The following is a 27,614-nucleotide window of genomic DNA, read 5'->3' as shown; positions in this document are numbered from 1 at the left end:
GCTTTAGTGGAGGTCATGACGCTATTCTGTCATGTTCCGGTGTTTTGTTTCACTCATGTAAGCGGCGGTTACTGGTTCGTGATGTTAGCCTAGGCTTAATATCACATACTACCAGATCATCAGCAACAGGACGCTTTATACAATCATCAGATTATCAGAATGGTAAAACGGTAATGTATATCGTGAAGATCAACTTTGCTTGATAACGGTGTTAGAATGTACTCCGAAATGTCGCATCCACTGCAAGAAAGAAGTTGTCTATGCATAAAAGTCTTCATCCTCATCATACCAACTTCTGAAATGCCTCTTAAGGAAGAAATAAATATGGTGTTACAATATACAGTCAAGGTGGAGCCACCTATCTGGAGATCATGTGGATATATAATACCTTAGCTTGCTGCATGAATCTACAGCAGGATTTACATCGTTCTGCAGGGTTTCTGACCATCACTAAAGATACAGACGATAGTCAAAGGGAAACATCCAGTGATGCTGAACATGATTCTCAAGATAATGATGACAAAGTTGAACTAAACACACCAAATGATGCTGTTCCATATTTCAAGAATTCGTCACTGAATACAGTCTCATGCCCTGTTGTTTTGCGTCATGCAAAGTAGGGTACCAGTCTGATATCGGAATAAAGAATTGTGTGGTTATCATATTTTTATTCAATCAATTCCGATACTAATCGTTTCCGTCTGTTTCAGGTGATGGCATTGGGTGTTTTGCGTGTACGTCTATCAACCACAGCAATGTTGAATGTGAGGATACTTTTAACAACACCGGCAAGTTCTATGTTGAGGACTGCTGGGCATCCAGGAAGGGCAGAGTGGGCCAATTCCCGGGCACACAGTGCATCAAGATGATTGCAGAGGATTGTAAGTACATATGGTTTCAAGGAACTAACCTCATGTTCATGATCAGTTTTGTCCCCGGGTCTATGAGATCTATGTAGAGATGTGTGATCGTGTGCATAGAAGTCAGGTCACAAATCAGTTGAAGTTAGCAAAGTTGTACACGGAAGTTTCTTGGATGGGTGACCGTGCTGGCAGCTTGACTCCTGAGAGTTTCTAGGATTTCAGTCCTGACCACAACGAAGTACATTTCATACACGTGGCATCACATTCGGCATAGGCTGAGATGCGTAGACACCAGGATAAGATATTAAAGCGTAGCCTTCTCGAACCAAGGCAGCTTTGGTTATAATTATGGTCAAATTTCTGATAACTAATTACTGCCAGTAATCATTAGCTATAGGCTAATGCTGAGACACTATTGCCATTGTGTTTGATGAGGATTGCTTTGGTCTTGATGAACAGTGATCCAACTACATGTCGCCGGCACCTTGCTAATGGCTAGTTCCAAGACGTCGTCCATGGAAGCACGTTATGGACTGTTCTTCAAAACTATGTTAATCTCACGAGAAACACTCTTAACTTAACGACTACTCACTGAGCTCATGCCCGCTCGTCACTCAATCTGCAACCATTGTGGAAATGATGTAGGACGTCTTTGAGAGGTATTTAAGATGTTGTAAGGATGAAGGAAAACTATGTTCCATGGAAAGCCAACAAGAGAACATAGTTCTTAAATCCTCCATTAGTCAGTAAATGGAAGGAAAACCAAGTTTTATGGAAAACCAGCTTCTTTATTGCAATGAATATGACGTTTCGATGTAGGTACTTCTTACTTCTTACGACGTTTGTACCTGCAAAAGAAACATCGCATCCATTGCAATACAGAAGATGGCTTTATGTTTTCCTTCAATTTATGACTAATGGGGGATTTAAGGAGTATGTTCTCTTGTAAATATGATTAAGGTGATTTAAAAATACTAATCCCGTATTCTATGCTGATTAGGATCTGCGAATGGACAGGCGAATCGGGTATATAACTTTGAGATGATTATCGGAATGATGTGTTATTGTTTTCATTATCACACAACTTACATAGATCTAAGGCCTAATGTACCTTCAAACATGGTAAATGTTCATTAGAAATAATACTTAGAGATGAGATGTTTAAACTTTGCAAAGTCTCTCAGTTAAGAGGTGTCTTTGATTAAATATTCGACTGCGTTGTTTCAGGAATATAATGACGTCTCAAAAATCTATTCCATTAGGAACATAAGCTTCAACAACGCACAACAAAACAGTGGAAAAGCAATTTCACTCAGGAAAGATATACTTGCAAAACCTCTTTGCAATAACCGCTGATATAAAAATATAATGGTTTCAGAACTGTTTCACTTCACATATTTGCATATTTCCAATTTTCCTGAGAGAAAATAATTTGTGCATGTTTTGCAAGGACAATACCCGAAACAATTCTCAGCTATTCCGAGAACGTTTGCTCAAAGATCGTTTGTGATTTCTTCTGGATGAAATCAAATCAAAATGAAAATTTTTCTTAATTCACTTCAAATTAATACAAGACTACTATCACAGCATTATCACATTACCAAACGTTCCTTAACTTGCAAACAGTTTTTCATGTATTCAAAACAGATTAATTATTACGTATTTGAATGCGTGTGTTCCACGGTTGCCATGGGAGTCGAGTTAACTGTTTCTGTGTCCTTGTAAGTGATGGAATGTTTGTGCACACAATGTTTGATTCACGCAGGGGTAACACCGATTGGTCATGATCACGGCGAAAGCTTGGTTCGATTCCCAAAATGGATGCAAGGAGAACCACATTTCTGGAATATTGCTGAAAGGAGCATTCTGAAAGGAGCATGACACAATAGCATAGAATTACTTCATGCTACATATTTGCGTCATGTAAACCAAACAAGTTCAGCTTACAGACAAAACTATATTAAATTACGACTGTTTTTACAGAGTCTTCAAATTCAGTAACTGTTGGTTTGGTCATGGATCGTCAATAAACAAGTGGAGTTATGTTTCATGTATAAAATCATGCAACAGTGTTACACCAATCGAGTCCAGTGACACCGAGAAGCCTTTCATAATTAGGTTTATGAATCATGAATAACATAACCTTTAATAAATGCCCCGTCCTTTGCCCAAAAGCGAATTTATATGGCACGGTGCCAGAGTCCAAGTAGGTCAGATGCCCAAGGAAATGCCTATACATATATATGGCAAACAAATTCTGATTACTGTCAGTATTCATTAAGCTACTGCTGTGACAATATCCGATCTCTGCAGAAAGTCGAAAGTATGTCCAACCTTCAGATTGAAAACAGGAACTCCGGTCGTTACCACACACCTCTCACTTAGGAAATTAGCCCCATACGTCTGCATCGTCTTGGCATCCTCCGTGGAGGGCTGACCTACGTGGTGCCCCCACGTTTGATCACTACCTCCGTAAACAGCAACATGCGTCTTCACTCAGGGGTGCTTGTTTCCCTGCTCGTCTGGGAAATAATTTGAATGGCGTTGTTTACGTGTGAACCATGGTTTAACTCGTAACAGGTGTTATTTAGATACTTATTTGATACGTGTTTGAGGTAAATATTTAGTACATGTCCAAATAAAGAGATATGTAGTGTTCTTGTCTTCGGTCTGCAAAGAAACTAGTATACCATATCTCTAGTTCATAAGACTGCTGCTGGCATTTAACACTAACAATCAGTGACAATCAAGAACCATGTACTATTTTTGTGGTTTTTTTTTATTATACTGATCAACACAGTGTGTTTGATCATTTAAAACGACCCATTTTAATTGGTCAACTCACGCTTGTCGTAAGGGGCGCCTGTGGTGAGGTTTGCCGACACGTGTACTTGTATCCTAACTGCATGCTCATGATGTTGATCACTGGGTGTTCTGGTTCAACTCGATTACGTACATGTAGCTGGAATATTGAGTGCGGCGCCAAACAACAACCAAACAAAAAACGACCATTTGAAAATTTAACCAGCATCTTGCAAAATCAAACCTCAGTTACCGGTTACTATAGTAACAATGAAATAAAACCATGTATTTGTTTAAGTTTGTTATCCCGCTCATGACACATGAGAGACTGGTTCAAATAAACGTTATACCTGGAGTTACAGAGGTCGTTTTATGACTATCGAAATGCGTATGAGCCTCAATGTACCAAATTACCCATGGTATCGATTGGAGGCAGCTTTTATACTAATGTACGTTCCAAGTTTCCTTTCTCCATCGATCTTGGTAGGTTCCAGACTGGTGCCATGTTTCAGGACCAGAGGGGCATGTTGACATGATGATAATTTCTTTCTATGGATAAAAGGTCACAAAGCAAGCGAAAACGATTCATAGTGTGTCTTGATTTGGATCTGTTGGAACATCATGGTTATGTAAATCCATCAGGTAATGCATAAGCTCCTTACAAATATCTAATTGGCAGTGAAGCCACTTACATAATGTCTAGACTCTGACTGGAAACAGACTCTTGACCGTGGACATACCTCTTGATGTAAACATTTTAGCCTTATACTGAGGAAGACATACAGGCATACGAGGTTCTGGATGCAGTCATTTATTGGTGACGGTTTCTAGTATTTGTTGAACTTGTTATTAAATAAGCACTTGGTTATATTTTAGTACGAAATATTTGAAACATGGAATACTGGTTTCAGCTATGCGAGGACGGCGGGGTAGCCTAGTCGTATAAGCGTCACGCTAAGGACCCTGGTTCTTTCCCCCTCTTGGGAACAATGTTAAGCCCATTTCTGGTGTCCACCGAAGTGATATTGCTTGAATATTGCTAAAATCGGCGGAAAACCATACTCGCTCATCTACTCGTTCATCTAGATGTGCTCGTCATTGGCATCGCGTCTCTATTCATACATATCAGAACACTGGATAGTCATTCGCTTCTATTTGTAAACCTTTGTCATAATTTTAGGTAAATGTATCGTGATTCGAAAAAGAAGCAATAATTGGGTATTGCCCGATCAGGAATCCTAAACAGGTCAAAATCAGTGGTTGAATTGGTAGTTAACACTTCCAACAATGCATTTGTCGACACAACGCATATATGACGTTTGGAAGTCTCTGTGTTAGACTAATTATGTCCCACATTAAGTATCACCATAGCTTATTCACTATAAAACATTCAGATAATGCTTTGAATATTTCCATTGAAAGATGTACGCTTAACAATACGAATCCACCCTGCCTTCAAGCGAAAAGACAAATTTTTATCTATCAATTTGCGATTTTAATATCAATTCGTTAATAATATTATTCTGTTTCTGTTGTTTTTGTTTTCGAAACAAAATGGCCTGTGGAACTGTCATGAAAGGACAGAATCATAAACAGTTAAAAGATACAAAGTGCCAAAAATGAATTGGCACTGAGACTTATAGGACCCCTTCTGGTAACATCTTCAATGATATTCAGAAGTGTTCGTTCAAATAGTTCGAATGGAGATACGGTCTAGGAACCAAGCCACTGTACGCTAATCAGTCAAAATCAGAGGTCGTGCTGAACCTGACCTTGTACAGGTCACGTGCCTGTCTTGTTAGTGCTGACAGAGGGGCCCTGGGGATTCAGCTCCACTTATAATGACCCTTATTGTAAGTCCGCAAGCAGAAGAACGAACCAGTACAATTCAAGTGCGTATGAGGCAATTTAAATGATAACACATCATCTGTCTCTTGGAGCCTTTGCACACTTGTCCACGTCTGAGTCCACACTCAGTTCCTACAGAAGCTTCAGCCAGGTATAAATGTGACAAAATGATTATTGATGTTTGCTAACACAAATATGCAGACAATACATGCCCTCCATACAGTTAACACGCAAATGGTCACCAGATATTATTTGTATTATTTATTTCACATAAAAAATTTAGACTCACTAAAAGCACTCACTATGTGTCATATATGCATAATAATCGAAAACTGATTTCTCCTCTAACTCGGAGGAAGTGTGAATGTTACACAGATGAATTACACGAGGATCATGCATCAGATTCGCTCAAAAGCATGTGAACAGCTGCCTTGAGGTGTAAAGTTTAGTTAAGAGTTCGCCCATTGTCACTGATTTTATCATTCATTAAACTCATGACAATAACCTTTTCAGCGTTACGAATTTGCTTTGCAATACATCAGTTCATGTGTGAAGAGTACATTTAAATAGTATGGAATATTTCGCAAAATTTACTTAAGAACATTTGCCTTAAGCATGTGGCTATATTTTCTGTAGTAAACTTGTGATGGGAAGTATGCATTATTTTGTTATAATATCCGTAAGACGTCGCTGGTTTGCGTGCATTCCTGACTAGTCATGGGAAAGGATATTATATACGGCTACACCACTGTCACCGGAATACTAAACCGACAAGTATGACTATCTGAGCAACCAACACATAGTAGTCTCTTGATTTATGTCCTATTTCGGTTTCAAACAATTGATATAACTAATGTTTCTTTTAGATTCCAGCATGCATACAACGAATTTACAACGAAGTCTATCACTACTACAGACTTACGTTAATTTACGTTTCACTAGATGTATATTGATATACACGCAGACTTGTATATATACTATGTTACGGTTAAAATGCACCGTGACCAAAGGTGTTAGAAATCCCCTCTAAACCAGCAAAATATAACACAGACAAGTCTAAAATATTCAATATTTTTGTATTGAGCAGGACGCAAGATATAAAGAATCGCAACAGAGGTTTCATGTATAATGCAGTTGAGTCAAATCTAAAATAATGGAACACAAATATAATGTATATATAACATAAATCACCAAGGTCTTGACTTGAGAATGAGAAACAGTCATGCTGAATGTAACACGGCGAGCGGTCAGGCACCGGTTATGTAGGTCAAGCTTTGACAAAGGCAGGTTGATGCACTCCAGTTAATCCATGTGTGTCCGTGTCGTTAACACAACTAGCCTTTGTATACAAAGTCACTGATTCCTGAACATTAGAGCACAATACGACCAGCACCATTAACTTAGAACCTTCTCGTAATTTCCCGGAAGTACGCACAACTAATCAAAACCCATACTAAAAGGGAGGTAACTCCAAAGCGCTACCTTGAAACCTGCTTCCAAAGTACGAAAAACAGTGAATATTTATTATACGAAATGATTGTGACCCAATAATAATTATCACTTAATCAATATCACAATTTACAGAAAGTACACTCTCGTAACAACTTACATTAAAAACCCCGTCCTAACACACTTCTTGATGATGACTATTTTCCTCACCAGCTGCACTCATAAAAATAGTAAAATCCTCTTTTGGTCATTGTAGTGACAATTACCAAATTTCAGAGATTTTCATCTAACAATTTCATGGATTGTTCATATCCAAATTTGGCCAAATGTAAATGGCTGATTAATGCCATTTAGCCCTAATTGGACGTTGTATATCAATTTTATGCCAGAAATGCGCCAACACCTACTCCGTTTCGATCAAGGAGATGAAAGCACGTACCGAATAATGGAAATGAGATCTATCGTGTGACTAGCATGGACATCGCTCTGCTCAATTATTTGAAAATCTTTGTGGTAAATCACACAAGTACGGAATTGCTTCATGCACATTTGCATGCAAAGAAAATTTGCAAGATTAAGTCGTTTGGGGATTGTCATACCAAACAGTTTTATGTCGTTCGCAATTCTAGCTGTCATCCGAAAAAAATATAAAATTGAAATCCTCACCTGTTTATATATTCAATAACAAAACATTAACTGGTATTATACATATTAACATGTGTTCTTACAACTCTGTCATGCATTCCTGTAATCTGTCAGTGTAATCGTTGTGTACGCCGCGATTACTAGGTGTAGATTGTGGCTTATTTAGTCGCCTACAGTTGCTGGGTGTGTTTGATGCTGCCTAATGGGACAGCTTTAGAAGGTTAATACCAAACCTGTGCTTCGTCTCCCTAATGCTGGGCAACTACTGCTGCTGGGCTGGAACCTCCCTTTCCTAAATTGACTGTAAGACTTCAATTATATTTTCCAGTGGCCTTTCAGACAGATTAGGCTGTAAATCCCACCATAGCGCCATTAAACTCCCCACGTTAATCGTCATTTTCTCACAAATATATCACCGTTGACAAGAAATTTGGGAACCCCATACCTTTAAATACCACTTAACTGTTTTGACTGCCAGAGAGAAAATTGAACACCTTGTCTACCGGCGAGAATTCGCTTTCTTTCGAATGAGTATTAAGTTAACCTGTCTAGGATGAATGAGCTTTGGAGTAATTCGATTTAGGCGTACAGCGTGACCTTCCTCTGCCATTCATACCAAGGGAGGTAATATGTTGGTGTTAAACAAGCCCATCATGGGAGTTTATAACCATCTTTAGAAACAGATTTAGATGAATTCCGAGGGGTTTGCTAAATTAGCCGCGATGAAGAAAATGATGAGAAAACTGACGATGGTTGTGGCAGGTGAAGTTTGTGCCAATTTCGTCATACGCCCTGACGCACACATTGCCATGGCAACCGATTTTCATTACAGCAGCCTTGAATAGGTGTGCGTTATTGATGCCTTTAAAGTAGCAGTCAAGTCCTGTTTGCAAGTGACAATGTTGCCTGCTCATCTTATTGAATATGGTCATCGATCTGGCGCAGAGCAGCTAGTGACACAACAGACAGGTTAAACTTTACGGATAGAAGTGGCTTGAAACATTTATACTCCTGCAATTACAATCTAACATTATCTCAGTATCGTGATCAGAGTAAGTGACCACAGTTTTACGCCGCGTTTATCAATAATCCAGCAATATCACGGTGGGGAACACCAGAAATGGTCTTCATGCGTTGCACCCAAGTCGAGAATCGAGTCCAGATCTTTGGCAAGGCGAGCTAACGCTTTAACAACGAAACTACCTCACCGCCCGCGAAATCAGAACTACTGACATGCAATTTTTGAACAAAATGGCCATTCCACAACCGACCGGATAAATCTGTGTATGTGTGAAACGTGCTCCATATACGAACACGCATATCTGTACCAATAGATATCCACGAAAAATTTAAACAAAAGGAAAGAACCAAAGATAAAGAATGTTGAAGTCAACGTCTTTTCGAAAAGCAGAGTGGACGGTGGGTTAGCTCTGTGGTTAAAGTTTTCGTTCGCAACGCCAAATCCATGTCAGTACAACTCGTTGTAACTGTATAGTTTGACAAATAATGTTACCAATGTTATTACAGATAGTGAACATCCGGGTTAGTATTTGTCTGCAACAACCAACCCGTGCTTGTCGTAAAAGGCAACAAACGGAATCGGATGGTTGACTGAGACATGATCGTATTCCAGTTTCATAGGTCGATTGCTGTTGATCACTGGATTGTCTGGGCCAGGCTGATTCATAGTCCGGTGCCACATACCTTGAGTATTGCTGAGCGAGGCGTTAAACAAACGACAAACAAAATCTTATCGTTCCTTATTCTGTTTATTGTGTTTCACCTCATTTGTATTCTGATTGCAGATACCAATGGTGATACCATCATCGTCCGCAACTGTGTCGTCGATGACGGTGGCACCAACTCTGAGACAGAAATCGGTCGACAAAGCCACTGTGGTTGGATGCGAGTGTTAAAATATGAACAAAAGGAAATGCGGGGTTGCATACTCAGCTGCGATTCGGACGCTTGTAACAGTGCTGTGATGTCATCGATGACGTCAAACTTGATGACGTCAATATTCGTGATCTGGATTGTGTATCACTGGAACTCAATCTCGGGGATAATAACAGGTGTGGCAAGTTGAGTTTGTGGGGCATATAATCTTTTTACAGGCGAAATGAAATCAGTGTTTGGGGATTCTTTTTAAAAGGACAAACAGGGGAAGTGACTTTTCACCTTGAGATGAACAACATTTGTGACTGGGGTAGTCCAACAGTCAATGAAAGTGGCATTTATAGAATTGTTTTATATATACGGATGACCGGAAAATACTTCGCAAAAGCAGCCTGTATGTTATCGACGCTGTAGCTTTTAAATTATGCACACACTTGCATACACTTGGCATATTCATTGGGTTAAAATTGCGTGGACAGTTCCAAACTGCGAGTGTCATGCATAATCAATACTAGGCTTGGTTTTAAATGTGTTAAAGGGGTACTCTCGTTAATCTGGTGTCAGTCTTCACCCCAAGCCTAGAGTTGCAACCTGAGCCACGAGAGCAATGATGCAGTCCTGGACTACCATACAAATTCGTGTTTTGGCCACTTGGACTGCAATTCAGGGCGAATAGCTTCATCCTCATAGTATTAGTTGCACAGATACTAACTAACACTGTACATTACTGTACAAAGAGCCATATATGTACAGCTGTTATACTGAATTCCACTGGTTTAGATGACATGTTTAATTAGTTACCGGTCACTATACCTTATTCTGTTATCCTACTTGATGTTATTTGTTATGTTATCCTTCTTCCTATAGCACACTGCATGTTGATATCTCGTGTTGTTTTCATAGATGAATACCACAGTGATGAGCATAATGTTTCAGTACTCGTAATACTCTGCAGCTCTGCTAGGCGGTGAAGTAGCATAGTGGTTGAAGCGTCCCGAACGCTGAAGACCGGGTTCGATTCCTAATTTTGGTACAATGTGTGAAGCCCACTTTTGGTGCCCACCACTATGATATTGCTGGAATATTGTTAAAAAAGGCGCAATACCGCTCATCCACTCAGACGCTCCAAGAGGTTGGTACAGACTTGGTTCAAGATTGGGGAAAACGTGCATACTACTGTTAGTATATGGTTGAAAAGTGTATACGTGACTTTACGTGTATTGTGTGACTAAATTCAATAGTATGATAGTAGCAAGGTAACAATGACACCAAAACCATCACTTGGAGAAATTGAAATGTATTCGGTATTTGGAAAGGTGTATTTGAATGGATAATGTGTTTTGCCGACAGGGACAGGGCATTCCTCTGCCCATTCCGTGGTTGCAAGATACATGCTTTAAATGAAGACTTAGGAATAGTGCTTTCCTTGGTTCAAGATTGTTCTAATAAACTGGATAGGACTGGACAATATTGATCATTATATTTATCCAGATATTTTGATATATCATATTTCAGAATTCTTAACATGGACATGATTGAAATGAACCACCAAGTCTGTTTCCAGGAGTGTTTGAGCCAATAAGCATCAAGTCCATTCACCTTTGTCTTCGAAATAGATGGCCCATATCTAATAGTTGTTTTCATTGGAGAGGATTATGTATAACCATCCTGTCTGTTGACACATGAGCTTGTCTCACTCTTACCAAGACCATTGGTACTTTTCTTCATCATATCGCTCATTAGTACTTTAGGTATGAACACCGATCACGGTGTCGTTGTTAATCGATGGATGTAAGGGTTGTATGTTGGTTGTTTATAAGTAAGCTGATTCGAAAATCTTTGGAACGATCAATGTTACGGTAACTCGATACATTGGAAATCCACTGGGGTTCCTTCCTTATTAAAGGAGGTAAACAATTCCATATATTCTTTGAACCGTTACAGGTAAGTGAAGGCCGATTAAACCTAGTTTCTAACCTGTTCTGTTGTCAGTGTTAAAACATTATATAGGATGCCATGAAGTAGTGTTCAAACGTGAAGGCTGAACGGTTGCCTAGTGGTTAAACCGTTCGCTCGTCACGTCGGAGACCCGAGTTCGGTTCCTCACGAGGGTAGAATGTGTGAAGCCCATTTCTGGTGTCCCCCGACGTGATATTGCTGGAATATTGCTAAAAGCGGTTTCAACCTGAACTCACTCACTCAAACGTGAAAACTGCCCATAGTTGAACTAGTCACGGGTCTATCCCAACTACGTAAAATACACTAGTCCAAGGCAACAGTTTTTAGCGAAAATATATGTTATTTAACCATCCACACTGTTAGAACTTAATGCAAAACCTCGTTAATCCAGCCACACTTTCATTGTATAACTATGACCTGTTATCACTTCAAAAACATTAAGTGTTATTGAATATGTATTTTTCCAAATACCAGCTCTTCTTTCCAGAAGAATACCTGTCCGCATTATAGTTGTCGGATACACCAGGTGAGACATAACAGGATGTCACTTTGTCCAATGTATCTCTATAGAATCTACATGCATGTTCATTAGCTTGAGGTATTTTTCTAATAGAACTATTGATATATGATACGTATGTTTGTTTGTAATTTTTCTCATCCGTTTTTTTTAAAACTATGTCGTACTGATACATTGCAGTTTGTTGTATATTCAGAAAAATATATTCTGTACCAGTTGTAATTTCCTCACAACATATACAATAAAGTTCTTTTCAACTTATGTTGCTTGTAATTTATCTTACAGTGAGTGACTTTTGTTTTACGCCGCTCTCGGCAATATCCCAGCCATATGGCGGCGATCTGTACGTAATCAAGTCTGGACGTGATAATGCAGTGATCAGCAGCATGAGCATCGATCTATGTTATCCTTAGTCTAATTCCAGAGAATCATAGGTACTGCATGACAACGAACAGGTGGACGACAAGTCGAGCCATACTATGACTTGTATCTGGTTCATGCTTCTCCTGATGTAGACATTGGATGGTTGTTTGGGGTGTTGTTTAAAGCCGAGCTCAGCAATAATCCAGCTATGTGGCGGCTGTTAGCCAGCCCAGTCATACAGCCCTGAAACAAACATATTCCAGAAAATCCATGCCAGCCAAGAATATGTGGCAAGTCTGAAATCTCGGGGCTCTTTTTTTATTCTTTGTATAAAGTGTTTCATCTGTAAAAGATTTTCATTTCAGACACTAGTTGTTAGGCTACGGAGCGGTACGTAAATACACGAGTGTGGGCCAGACAAGCCAGTGAACATTGACATTTCAGAGCAATGTGACAGAAAAGAGCGATGTTGTGAATAAAAAGGGAAAAATAAGAATACATCTCGTTTGTAGATCAAAAGAATGTGTGTGTTGCAACAAATTGAGGATATAAACTCATGAAACTGCTTGCCGTTGTAAATTCAGCAGTAATTACGTTTTCACAACGTCGACATGGGTGAACACACACTACCGGACCATGTTGATTTCCACTGAGATGGACATAGGACGAGTCAGAACCTAGCATTTGTCCCAAGTTATGATGTCCTAGCGCTAGGATATCTTTAAGAATAAGGTAGGACATCTATCCTAGACCCTAGGATCAAAGTAGGATATCCTAGGGCTAGGATCCTTTCGGGAATAGGGGCCCAGTCCAAACCCGGATCTTCACGAGTCGGTATAGACAATGGATCATGCTCACGATGATTATGATGATGTGCTCAACGATCATCGATAATAGGGAAACGAGAAGGTTGTGACGGTTTTAGCACATAGGATGTTATCAATGATGATGACGACGACGACGACGAATACGATGATGATGATGATGATGAGTGAGTGAGTGAGTTGAGTTTTACGCCGCACTCAGTAATACTCCAGCTATATGGCGGAGGTCTGTAAATAATCTACCAGACAATCAAGTGATCAACAACATGAGCATCGATCTGTGCAGCTGGGATCCGATGGGATGTGTCATCCAAGTCAGCGAGCCTGACCACCCGATCTCGTTAGTCGCCTCTTACGACAAGCTGAGTCGCCTTTTATGGCAAGCATGGTTGCTGAAGGCCTAATCTACCGCGTGACTTTCACGGGTCTGGTGATGATGATGATGATGATGATGATGATGATGATGATGATGATGATGACCATCTAATGAAACTGAGAACCCAGTTTATTAAGGTCGACAACAACAGGGTGAATGTGAACAGTTTTTATTGGATGTTTTCGCTGACTCCTTTTCTATGGGGTCCTAGAAGGAACCTTGTCTCGTTGTTGCACAGTCGCATTTTGGGTGAGTGATAATTCAGTATATAATTCAAAGCGCGACAATACGACATAGCGACAAATGTCGCGTGGTCGCCTTTTGGTCAATTATGACACTTTTTATTGCTTTTTTGTGAGGGCGAAAACGCGACAACGAGATAGTGTCCCTTCTAGGATTCCATACTTTGCCCGTCCACTTCCTGACCATCACGACAACACATGATCATGTTTTAAACCACTGAGTACGAGCTCACAGAATCGTTATGTTCCTTCTCTTCTCAGAGTTGCTGTCACAGAACTACTTTGCCAGTGTGACTGATGAGAGTTCAATTTAGAAATAGAAAGTCTTTTTTTTTTCTTTTCGTGGTTATTTTGTGTTAGCCGACTTTCGTGGCGGCCTGTTTAATACGAGTCAATCAGTCTTTCCTACAAAACAGGAAAGGACAATAATAAAAAGAAACATGACATGATGCATTTCTCAAAATCTACAACTTACTTGAGAAAGTTTTCGAAGTTAACCGATTAATAAGTAATAGATCTGCGAAACATGTGGGATGAATTGTGTGCGGGCGTATTTGTCCTGTCTCTGTAAATTTAAAATTCTAATAATATCTCATCTACTAACAAGTCAAAGATATGTGTGTGGTGTGAATTTTGTGCGGGCGTATTTGTCTCGCACAACGTTCTAATAATATCCCAACGAAGTCACGGCAACCTGAAGATAATCGGGTGGGGGGCAGACAATCTTGTGATAGTTACCATGAATAGCTGGGATACGATAATACGCTATAAACAAATGAACGAACCTGACGCCAGGTCAACTATGTAAGGCTGGTGTTCTAAAGTCAACTTCTTTATTCTGTATAGGCGTCGTTTAGACATAGAATCTTATGTCGATGTCACCACATGACATGAGGCTATACAGATTGACGAAGGTGTATATCCATAAAACATGTCCCCATTCTTCATCTCCCCAGCTTCCAGAATGTCAAATAAAGAAGACACGTCCAAGGTTAGCTGGTTTGTGGTGTAACACGCACAGGCAGTTGGCGGAGCTCTTCGTTATAGATTTGGGGCATTGGGTTGACTCCCCATCTCTTTTTATCAGTGTGCTCATGAGTCTATTTGAGCTGGATTCTCTGGCCATGATTGTTCTCTCTGCGGTGACAGTTCGGTTAAAAAGGATAAAACCTCCTGTTGTTGACAAGATGCTTCTACATCTTGGAACAACACACTTCCGGTGATCTGCCACATGAACAGACTAACACCGATGTCCTGTATGCATCGGTTGTCGGACTCCCCTCTGAGATGCAACACACTCTGCTCGCTGAACACCAGCAGTAACCAGTACACAATCTCTGTGATTGGGTCTTTTATACTTGTTGATAAACGTGCATTTTAATTTGGTATCCTTGTAACTGAAAAGCTGGGGTGAGAAAGTATGAATGATGATTATCTGTACCTTTAATCAGTGCAGAGGGATTATTCATTTTCTTAAACAAAAACCAACCTGTACTATGAATATTCAAAGTTCTAATCCTGGTATAGAAGTTATCTATCAAACAATGAATGATAACAAGATCCTTGATCCACTTAACTTCTAATGATTCAAATATGGGTAGTCTTCCAAACAGGTTTATTTCAAAAGGTAGAGAAAAAGGGAGTGATCAGCTATGCAGGTACAATACATGGTTAACTGTAGGAGTGCTACATTATATGTTCATGTTCATGAGTAGTCATGATAAGAAACACAGTAACGGATATTTCGCGACGGACAACACCGCCCGCATTCAGCTTAGCGGAAACAACAACAAATATTTCCAAATGGGTTGCGGAATATGAATTCGTCCGCCGATAAGGGTACCAGGTACGTTTCTGAATTCTGACTTTGTTTAGGGCACATTTCTGTATACAAAACTGTAAACTGACACGACACGGTATATAAACTGAAAACTGTTAAGAGAAACGTAAGAATTCATGCGTTACAAATTTTGCTGACTAAACCAAACAGACGATTATCAGTGAATGTGCTACTGTGTTCAGTAGTGACTGCCCGCCTCGGCACTCCCACCTCGGCCTAAGTCTGGTATCTGTATCAGTCTGTGAGTGAACGTTAGAACAGTAAAGTTTGATACTGAGACATGAGGTATATCAACTTCATCAACTTTTAGTTATCACACAGAGTGTTCTTTGTGCGGCAAAATTAGTCATCTTAGATGGTTCCAATCAAACGGTTTCTCAATGAAAATATGTTGGAGAGAAAAAAAGAGCACTTTTAAAATGGGATAGGAGCCCCAGTGATACGGGAGATTCAGAAACTGAGACTGAGGTAATGTAGACTTGCTTCGTGTAGAGAGTTTGCATTACATGGAGCACTGGGTAGAAGGAAATAATATATGGTTCAGGGACTGTGGGATAGACTTAATACTTCTGAAAGGATGTTTCAATAATAGCAACTTTCAGACGTTGTTTTTAAATTTCATCCAACTTCGTAAACTCCAACTGGTATGTTAGTAATGTTTCTGTTCAGCTGGTGGGATTATTCCTGCGAGTGTGAAAGACGCCCAGGAACAAAGGAGCCATGGCATGCCTGAGGTGTCGATGTCATCGCAATATATTACATTTCTGGCGACGGAAATGAATCAATTCACGTGGCGTAGTGATGCGATGGTATCTGGCAAGCTCTAACCCTTTCCTGACCTCCGCTCAGACAAGCAGGTTCTGGTAATCAAACATGGCGGCATCGATAGTCTCACCAGGTGGCGCTGTATTACGTTTCTCATACAGGGCGCTGATTTGGTGTTCTGGTACTAGTCAGAAGCAATGAGGAGAGAAAGAGACAAACACATATGCATGAAATCAGGCAAACTTAGTTTAGAAAATATATGAGTGTGATAGTAACTAACAAACCCATTGGAGAAAAGGAGACCCAGTGAGGAGGAAGATTCAAACCTGAGGAGATTTAGACTTGCTTCTTTTAGGGCTTTAGCACTGCAGGCAAGTCTAGACTAGGGGTAAAGTGTTTTTCATGTACTGTGGGACAGACTAACATTAGTAATAATCAGGGGTTTCAAAAGTGAAATTGATTTTGTATGACCCATGTAAGAGTTCTCGTGCGGCAAACACGCATTATCCTCTGGTATGTTAAACTTCTTTGCGTGGCATTTTAGAAGCTGGGAAGTACAAAACTGATAACCTCTATGGACAACAACTTCTTTATAACGAGACTTCCATCAGGTGCGTTTGTTCCAAACCACACAAGAAGGAAGATAGTCAGATATTTACAAAAGCGAAAGCTCTACAATAACACAATAATAAAAAAAACATCTATTTTTGTCTTAATATGCACACAAGGTGTACTGTTTTCACAAGTTAGAAATTTAGCTTGCGCATATATCCAGAACAGCGAACGTTAGCAACAACCAGAAATTTGATCATGAGTTTCTAGTGACAAGCTCACAATATGATTCATATTTGTTTATCTACGCGTTGACCCGGGCAGATGAGACCCAATTTAGTGCAGATGTAGTTATTACTGGATCTAGATCTACAGATGAAGCTATTTGCAATTTATTGATGACTCCACCTTGTCCAGATGACCTTGTGTGTGTTGATGACCTTTACCTACCAGTCTCGATACAATTGCCAAAATTAGCGTTAATCTGAACTGACGGCTGTTTTAATGAGATTCATCTACGCGTAGGTCCTAAAATGCGATATGACGGTGTTGTCGCATGTAAAGATTATGTATCTGAATATTAGGGGTGACTGTTGCAGGGGGAAACAACTATTGCGATAGTGGTTGTCTATTGCGAGATACTACGGGATAGCGATAGTATATTGCGACTAACTATTGCAGTGATATTTTTCTCTCTTACAGTTGTCTCATTAGAAAGTTAAAAAGGTTAAAGTAGTTTCAGTCCCGCAAATGAGAGGCCCGGGAACCAGAATGACAAGAAACTTGAAACCCAGATCAAGTAAACATTAACAATGAGCATGTTATTCTTACGTGTTTTGCCGCTATGCTTGTTTAAGAGGTAACAGGAGCGGATAACTCTAAATCAAAGTGATCAAAAATGGCATTTCGCAGGGTATTTATCAACGGAAGTCAGTTACTAAACTATCGACAGTCACACATACTATCGATGCATCGATAGTTGTTCTTTCTACTATAGATTAATTGCTATCAGAGACTCAACAATTGCAATCAATCGATAGTTCGATGCATGATCTGAACATGGCCATGATGTCGATCAGGTGGTATATGCTGAATGTCAGAAGCCCCTCTCATCTACACTAACACTCAGTCACTGAAATACAACAGCTCATCTCTGAAATGAACGCTCATACCTCACTGATATACGGTTCATAATTAAAAAAAAATAAGATGTAATGAAAAGGAGCCCTGAGACTGAAACTGAAACTTTTAGACTGAAACTGTGGAAATCTAGACCTGCCACACAACCTAGACTTGCAAATGGCTTTCTTGGGTATAATAAGTTCAGGGTCTGTATAGTGATTCAGCCAGCCATGGTAGTTGATTTGTTTACTCTGTAACCTAACCGCTCAAGTGAAATGGTTTTCTTTCAGATGATAACAGACCCTTAACCGAAGGAAAATATATACTTCATTCATTCAGGACTTTAGCATAGCAGACAGGGTTCGATGGAAGGGAAAACGATATGGTACAGCAGTGAGACTAGAGGACTGGGTACAGGGACTGTGATACAGACTATCTTGCGTTCTTCTGCGGCGCCTTTTGGGTTTGATATGCAATTACCCTTATTCACAGATAACAAGATTAGCACGTGTTGGTTTTGCTGGTGAGTCGTTTTATATGAGTACACATAGTGTTCGGGTTTCGAAAAAGACCCTAGTAATTTCATTTATTGACTTTTCTGAAAAATGACCCTAAATCACGATGAGTCATGAGAATCCTTTCGCCAGACTTGGTGTTTTTTATAGTTTAATATCGACAGAAGTGTTCAGATTCCTTCACCTTATTGACAAACGTTATGGAGAACATGTTCTTTATTTCGTGAGTGCGATGTTTCGATGCAGATTCTCGTACCGTTGTCAAGCAAGAATGTTCTTACCAACTTCTAAAATGCCACTCATAGAAGTTGCTCACATTATTCAGAATGAGTTTTTTTTCGATTCATCGCTTTGCACTTTTAAACAGAGAAAATGAAAAAAATATAACCAAAGCAATCCTTCCACAATTCATCTCGGATGGTGGAGTCTGGAGCGTCTTCACTCAGTTCAGCTATACAGCTGTATTTGAATATCCTGAAGTTGCGAAACCGCCACGTTAACAAAAGAATGGACTTCTTGCAAGTTGTATAAACATGTCTGACAACGCCAATATATCAGCATTGTAAGATTTAACTTGTGCGGTCTCCCAACAAAAAGCCTTTCTCGTAAGTCTTCCTGGCAAAACATTTGTCAATGCTTCAGTAAGGTATTGTTGACAACACAAATAAGTCTATCGACCTAATGCATTATTCGAAACCCGATAGACTCTTTAACCAACAGTGTCCCCCACGCAGCGACTGTATCAATCCATCAATTTAATAGCAATCAATCTGAAAATGGTTTGGTTACAATTATGAACTACAATACAATGATTGTATGTGAAAGTACAATGTACAAGTATTTCACATCAGTGATGCACTATCGGGATAATTGGTCTCTCATTATGGGGGGAAGTGACTCCACCAGATTATATCCGGGAATTTCAAATTGATGCTGAATTATGTCAATCAAGTGGTTGAGATATTTTATTGCAATACAAATATAATAAAAACTGCTATGCAATGGAGAAAGAAGAATTCATATTGTAAATCATTTAAATCATTTGAGTTCGTCTTTCGGTTTGTTTGGAAAGTGATATATAATTTAGATTACGCAGCAATTGCAATGTTTTTGTTTCTTGAGTTGGTGAATAGTGTTATTTTTCAAGTTCATTACGGGGGCCTGTAAATAATTGTAAATAAGCTAATCATGCCAGTTGCTAGGTGATCTCTTCCGCTGGAACGCCTTCGGGAGAACGGAAGGTTCATGGATCGAACCCCGGCGCGTCAACGTTTACCGAAATACGTGATTTTATGAGATACCTATTGTTATCCTGGCGTCCGGCATCAGTGGTATACAGTTCGGAGAGGTCCACATGAAGCTGGTATGTTTTGCCCGAAAGGCGTGTGGTATGGTAGCACTGTACAGTCATTAGGCCAACACAGAAAGACCAGCTACGCCTAAAGCTTGTATGAATGTCGCCAATGATAACGGACCCTTGAAGATCCGTGTTAGAATTGGTTTTCACCAACCCTCGATTGTCCCGTGCCGCAAGCAAACAAAATATACCTGGTTCTTACCAAACTGACAAACGGATGGTCCGGCTCGCTGTCTTTGTTGACGCATGTCATCGTATCACAACTGCGTAGATCGATGCTCATGCTGTAGATCACTGGATTGTCTGATCCGGACCGCCGTCCTATAGCTGGGCTGTTGCTGAGTGCGGCGTTATGCAACAACCGTGATAGAACAAGCACCCACGTCAAAAGCTTGCGTGCATGCTGCTTTGTACCTACAATAACGAGATTGGACCCGTGATGCAAGTTTGAAACATCAGGCGCACATTTGTCAATTTTTGATTGGGCTTTTCAGACTTATTAGTAAATAAGGACAGATGACTCTCAACACAGACACGTTTAAGGATGTGTCCATAATGTAACTCGGTCAAAGGAGATGAAATTCACTTCGCTTTTGTATGCCAACGTTATGCTGATTTGAGAAAAAATATATCCCAAATAACTATTAAATATACATCAACTGCCTTTGTTTCCATTCTATCCTCCACAAATGAAAATGCAATACGTAATCTCGCCCTCTATGTAAAACATGATGCTATCCTTAGAAGCAATATCTTATCTGAACAGTAATTTGGTGAAATGTCTGTAACATGTGCTGATAATATACCTGTTTTACTTGTATATGGACCGGAGGCCTTAAGTGCAATAAATATCTTTGTCTTGTCTTGTCTTGTCTTCAGGTGGTTTCCAACCCATGCTTGCCGTAAGAGACGACTAACAGGATCGAGTCGTCATATTCGCTGACATGGCTGACAACGATGCTCACGCTTTTGATACTGGCCCAGACTCCATCATTTACAGACCGCCGGAATATAACTGGAATTTTGGCGTTAAAGACCAACAAACCAAACAAAATTATACAGACGAAACGTCAGCTCCAGTCCGTCAATACTCAGGTGCTGCAAGCGGCAAAACATCGGGAAACAATGAAATGTAATTAGCTGGATCACACAATACAAACAGCCCGATACCAATTAGGAGGTTGTTTCTGCAAACATGGCGTTCCGTGGACCAATTATGCCCGAGGATGCCCCCGGGGCGGATTATGAATTAATACAATTTATATTTATGTTGATACATGGACATATTTATTGATATGTTACATATTGATGTCTCACGCCTGGGACGTCAATAACAGAGTATAATTGCTGTCTGTGTGATTGTTTGTTCGTTGGGTCACTCCTGTATCACTCACTGTAGTAGCTAGATGCCGACGGCCTGTAACAAACAGTCTGACCAGGAAAGACTGTTGCTGACAAATGAACTGGCAACAGGTCATGGGATACAGAGAGATATAAGCATCGGAGATTTGAACTTGGACATTTTACACGGTATTAACTAGGACCAAAGCAATGCAAGTGGGGTACGGTAGCACGTAAACATCTGAAATTTCAACGCAGACATCTTTTACGGGTAGACAAACGCCAAGTCTCTGTGGATATATAATTTTGATAGTAAATTGAAAATTGAAAACGAGCCCAGATGAGATGAGAAAGCAAGTACCCGGAACTGAGGAAGTCAGGAATACAGCATTCCAGGGACAGCTGGACAGGTGGGAAAACTATGTGCCTCATTGACTGTGAGACAGACTAACATGTACTTGAACAATATAAACTATGAACACTCCTCTCCCCCTCATAAATAAATAAATAAATAAATAAATAAATAAATAAATAAATAAATAAATAAATAAATAAATAAATAAATAAATAAATAAATAAATAAATAAATAAATAAATAAATAAATAAATAAATAAACAACCGATGGATAATCCTTTAGCCACTCTCATTGTTTCGTTTCCAAAAGACAGTTAAAATAGCTGAAACCTGAATGGGAAAAAAACTGTAATACTTATACGCTCACCATTCTCATTCCATGGGCAATCGCATTAATACATTTAAATGTGTAACCACACCCGAGTCCATTTAGACATTCTAAACCTGTCTTATCTTGTCGTGCAGAATTAATTTGATGTCAAACCCCAACGGCAATGATCAACACGCCTTCAGTCGACAATCACTTTTCCCCGATGCCCATTGCATTTAGCTGACCACAACACGAAGGTCTGGAATAATTATGATATGTAATGGGGCGTAACACATACATTACAGCCTCTCTGGGATATATTGTACCGTGATGGCCGGAGATCACGCTAATCCTCACGGGGGTCTCATCACAGAAGGAAGCCCGAGCGCAGCTGTTATCATAGGTCGTATACTCTGACTGTGATTTATAAAGGTAAGTACACATAGATCGATTAAAGGATGAAGTTCCAGAAAACGCCACCTATGCTGATTTTAAGCAACTCTGTAACAATTCCCGCACACTTATAAGAATTTCCTTCTCATAAAAGGGAGATGACATGACAGTTGTCCACGGGATGCGATCTATTACTTCCTGGGGTATTTATTGATCTTTCTGCACCGTCTTATGACAACCATATAAGGCTGGGCACAAGCGAAGTGGCCTAATGTCTGTTGTTATTGGCATAATTCGAGCCAAATAGTCATAGAGGTCTCCTCATCGCCTCCCGAAATGCTAAAATCCAATCGCGATGCCTTCAGGATCCAATCGTCCGTACTCAGCTTTCATTGTTTGATCACATGTCAACCAGGCTGGACAAATTCAGGCACATCACTCCTGGCGAATCTTATTATTGGAAAACATTGTCAGCAAAATAAACAGCCTGTAGTAACCTTTGTCATCAATAAAAGAGTTCCAACTCGAGTCTTGATCAATACAGAGCTCCCTATTCCAAGCCGGAGAACAGCAGGTCCTTAGGATGATTCCTCTGAAGTCTAATCATTGTCGTGTTGTAACTGGACTGTTTTACTTTGATGTGTAGCTATTTTTAACTGTCGCACGTAGTTAAATCTATTTTGAATATTATCAGAAACAATACCACGGACATGGTTCCCAAGGGCGGGATTTATTGAAGCCTTGCTAAACCAATGAACTTCAAAGGGACAAATTACTGTCAAGAGCTTAGGATGGTCTCTTTCCGGACATTCTGTTGCTTTTAAATAAGGCCCTGGTTTTACTGTAGAAAACACATTTCACATTTCGACCCCACGCCGGGGAGTTAATCAGTACGACTCCAAACCAGAGTCTCATCAAAGACAGGGAGACAAAAAGGCGAAATAGATATCAATCGAATTTTATGTTTCAACGTTTGAGTTTGTTGATTAAATCCACACTCAGCAGTATTCTGAGTGTGTGACAGTAGCCTGTATAGGTTTGAGAACATAAAACCCAGTGACTGATGTTATGAACATTGTCACCGAGCCTGCTGGCCCGATCCAGAAGTCATCTGACATACACAGGTGCTGGGGATCAATACGTACCCAGCATTTTCACAGGAATCGGTTAAGCGAGATGATAGTTGCTTCAGATCACAAGTGATGCATATATACTGAACAGCAGAATAAACGTAACAACTGGATGCATGGGTTCCCTGTCAGCCATCCTCGATATCTCCAGGGCATACGTTCCGACGAATCTCCACTGTACCCTGGATGCATTTACGGGTCGGCCCGATACTTTTATTACCTCCCTTTGGTGGCTCCGTATTCAGAAGTCAATCTACTAAGCCGCCGTTACAACCGAGCTTGCCAGAGTCAACAAAGGTAGCGGTCTCAACTCCTAAGGTTTGCTCTCAGTGCGACTCAGATTGGGGGGAAATCATAGAGACAAACTGACATATCAATAAAAATACATATCAACTCCTTCGACCTGTTTCAGAGAACCTCTGCATGGTTTGGGTTGCCAAGTTTAATCTCTTAGATAATTTAAAAAGCGAAAGTGAGTGGTGATTGCTGCGCTCAACTTCCCGGCATGGACACCTGATTGGATAAAAAGCCAGCCATAGATGCATCCAGGGTACAGAGGAGACATCGCAACGTTTACCCTGGAGATACATATCGACGGTGCCTGTCAGCCTGCATGGAAAATAGTCCGAGCGACAGAGAACGAGTGAGTGAATCAAAATTTGACGTCACCTCTGCAGTCATAAATCAGTCATATAGTGACGAGAAGAGCTATGTTAGATATAGTTGCCATCTGTCACGGAAGACAGCAATGTGTCAGCAATGTATCATAATTATTATCTAAGAATTTATCTGTTTGACACAACATTACACGTCACACTTCATGCTATAAAATACTGGCTGTAGATCGCAGCAAATGCAGGTAATTCACCATACTAGGCACCATGGCGACTTACAGTACATGCAGGGATCCTAGCTGGATTTACTCCATTCCTGGAGGTCACTGGCGACTGAAAGGGGATTTAACAAAGCAACAGAGGAAATGTGGCTTTTACGGGGGTTGAGTGATACGGGAGTTGATTTGTGAAACAAGCAGACCCTTTCCTTTTGGACTTCTACCTAGGCGTGTTGCATTTCTAAGAAGGTTATTGTCTTGACTATATTTTTTTTTTAGAAAGTGAACAATTTGAGTAATCCTTTTTCACTTCCATCCAGTGGACCAATGTGTGTTGGCAATTTCTAATATCGAGTGAGTGAAAATATTTTATGCGTCAGCCGTCAGAAATTAGTGTGGTGAACAGGGGTGTCATAAAGCTGTGCACAATGGACAAACTACTGTTTGATAACATGAAAAGCAATACATATTCTCGCCACCCGGTCAGGGTAATACACCATCAGCTATGTAACTCATGATTTACCAATCATCATCAGTAATGGGGCGATGAGGTCGCTGGGATATTGTTAAAAGCGGCATAAAACTGACTGACTGACTGACTGACTGACTGACTGACTGACTGACTGACTGACTGACTGACTGACTGACTGACTGACTGACTGACTGACTGACTGACTGACTGACTGACTGACTGACTGACTGACTCACTCACTCACTCACTGACTGACTGACTGACTGACTGACTGACTGACTGACTGACTCACTCACTCACTCACTCACTCACTCACTCACTCACTCACTCAAGCATGTTAAACTGGTGTCGTATTCTGCCCTGGAATCCATGTTGGTTTCTATTAGTATGTCACGAATGCTCATCATGGAGAATGGAGGTTTTACCCCTACGCATGTCTCTGATTAATAGCTATCCTGTTACCCTGGACGTAATTACATTGGGTGCATTATGACATTAAACAGCATACAGTGACATTGCTTTTGCAGTGTTTCCTAGAAAACGACATTGCCGTTACGTGTTCATCGTGTCATCCTCTTTTCACTCCCGTTTGCTCGCGGATGTTGTAATTATTAGGTGTTAAGAAACATGTTTCCATTTCGCCATCATTGCTTCAGACGCTGCATGTTTTCACAACACCAGTAGTGAGAAACCTGTTTCCAGGCTGTCATCTCGGCCTCAAACATTATTCCTTGTGATAAAACCAGTGGTGAGAAACCTTTTTGCTGTTGGTCACAGCAGCTGCACATACAGCATGTTTTAATAGCACTGAGTGATCTGTTTGCAGTTTGTCATCTCTGCTTTAAATAATGGCATTCAATCTGGAAAAGCTTTTTCATGAAAGGGATTTCAGGTTTTAAGAGATTTCAACGCTGGCTTCATTTGCATGGTCGGGCAAAACGCTGTCTTGTTTAATTTGAGTTGCGTTTACTGGTTGCTTCCATCAGAAAGATATCCATGACTGACCAGTAGGGATAGGATTGTTTCTTTCTTGTAACACCACACTTCGCCATTCTTTACATGATCGTACCGTGAAGATGCATTTAGACTTAACACATAGACTGGGTTGACACATCCCAAATACGTAAATAGGACAAAATGACAGTCAGGCTCTGACGGTGACCCTGCCAAAATGACAGTCGGTGTCTGTAGCTGACCCTGCCAAAATGAGACTCGGTGTCTGACTGTGACGCTGCCAAAATGACAGTCGGTGTCTGGTGGTGTCTGAACAAGGACGCCACTAAGTGTTTGGCCGGTTCACTCGAACTTGGTCTCTAGAAAATCGTACAGTTCACAAAGGTCGCCTCACTGAAAACGTGGCCAATAGATCTGCCGTGTGATTTCGGTTCACTGTGGGCTCAATATCTCTATTAGAAGTTAAGAAGTTCAGACATAGAAGACGAACTTCAAGGTACAAGTTTTTACTGAATGTATTTGTGGTTCCCTGTTCAAAGCACCTCCAAAAATGACAACTGTTGGACAGGTTTTAAGTTAGAGTAAATAGGTATGCTTTCCCAACCAGTGAAGACCATGCATATGAAGGTTGGTTGGTTGTTCTGGTGTTTAACGCCGCCATTTCCCAGCTAAATGGCGGTGGTCTGTAAATAATCGAGTCTGGACCAGACAATCCAGGGATCAACATCATGAACATCGATCTACGCAATTGGGAACCGATGACATGTGTCAACCATGTTAGCGAGCCTGACCACAGGGATCCCGATAGTCGCCTCTTACGACATGCATGGGTTACTGAAGACCAATTCTAACCCGAGTCTTAATGGGTCACACAAGGTCAACATACTGATACTGATATGCTGTCCGGGAAATCCCGACATATAGTTCCCCTGTTCAAAGCATCACACCCAGAAGCGACTTGACGCAAGTGCTTCACATATTACCTCGTTATAACTACCTTGCAGTGCCGTAATATGGGCAAAGGGGTCCGGCTGAAGTTGTTGCTGCAGAGACCATATAATATATTATGGTCTCTGGTTGCTGTAATAGGATTCGTTGGCAGGACCACCATGGACCACCATCGGTTGGAACTTCATAATATAGTACGAGAAAGTAGTCAATAGTTTGTGAGATTCATTATCTAACCTCCGAAAATCTAATTCGTCTCTGCAGAGGCCGTACTCCAAAGCGAGAAACTAACCATAACCTTTTGCCCCCTAATGACATCATTTCTTCCGCTCGGGAAAGTGAGGGATACATGACGTGAACTCATTCCAGCCTTGCCCTTCCATAAAACTGACTGCCAGTATAATAGACAGAAAAGTCATTAAAACGAACTAGAACCAGTCCACAACAGCAACAACTCCAGCTGGGTCGATGAAGTCGTTCCCTCTCCTTGGCAACGGGGGTTGTTACGAATATTGCCTGCCCACAACGCAAAGGAGGAGGGCCTGATTAATAGAACCTGGGAGGGGGTTGTGACGTTCGGAGTGTGGGTGACATTTATGAAAATTCTGTACTCCTCTGGCTCCATTCCGCAATGATCTGAAGTGTTGAATAGCACCCCAGGCAATTATTCATCCGTGAAACAACCCGAAGAAGTACATTAAGCCCCGCCAGGGTTGGGTCATGCCTCATAACATTTCTGCGAATTGAACAGTTCGTAAATCAGCTTGATAAAGTGGCTCGTTGTATACTACATTATCAAATATATGTAAATCACCGTAAGGCGATGTTTGGAACTCTTACAACTCTCAATATTGACCTCTTATTGGCTGGACTGTTATGTTCAGGATTATCGTTCAACATGAATTTCAGAGTGTAATTCTTGCAAGTATTAAAGCGTGTGGCAG

The 27,614-nt window shown here is 40.5% G+C and overlaps 1 protein-coding gene across 2 annotated transcripts in view; it reads left to right on the top strand.

Moving 5' to 3' along the window:
• LOC137265960 (uncharacterized) overlaps positions 1–12,240 on the top strand; it is a 63,338-nt gene extending 51,098 nt beyond the window's left edge. For both annotated transcript variants that reach the window (XM_067801447.1, XM_067801448.1), the window contains exons 3-4: positions 711–881; positions 9,413–12,240. In XM_067801447.1, coding sequence (XP_067657548.1) covers positions 711–881; positions 9,413–9,693 — 452 coding nt within the window. In that variant the 3' untranslated portion in view covers positions 9,694–12,240. The remainder of the gene's footprint in view (positions 1–710; positions 882–9,412) is intronic.
• Positions 12,241–27,614: the final 15,374 nt, after the last annotated feature.

Source organism: Haliotis asinina, chromosome 15, assembly GCF_037392515.1.
Source record: "Haliotis asinina isolate JCU_RB_2024 chromosome 15, JCU_Hal_asi_v2, whole genome shotgun sequence".
Lineage (NCBI taxonomy): Eukaryota > Metazoa > Mollusca > Gastropoda > Lepetellida > Haliotidae > Haliotis > Haliotis asinina.
Note: the sequence above shows the minus strand (reverse complement) of the source record. Positions and strands in the feature narration are given on the sequence as shown.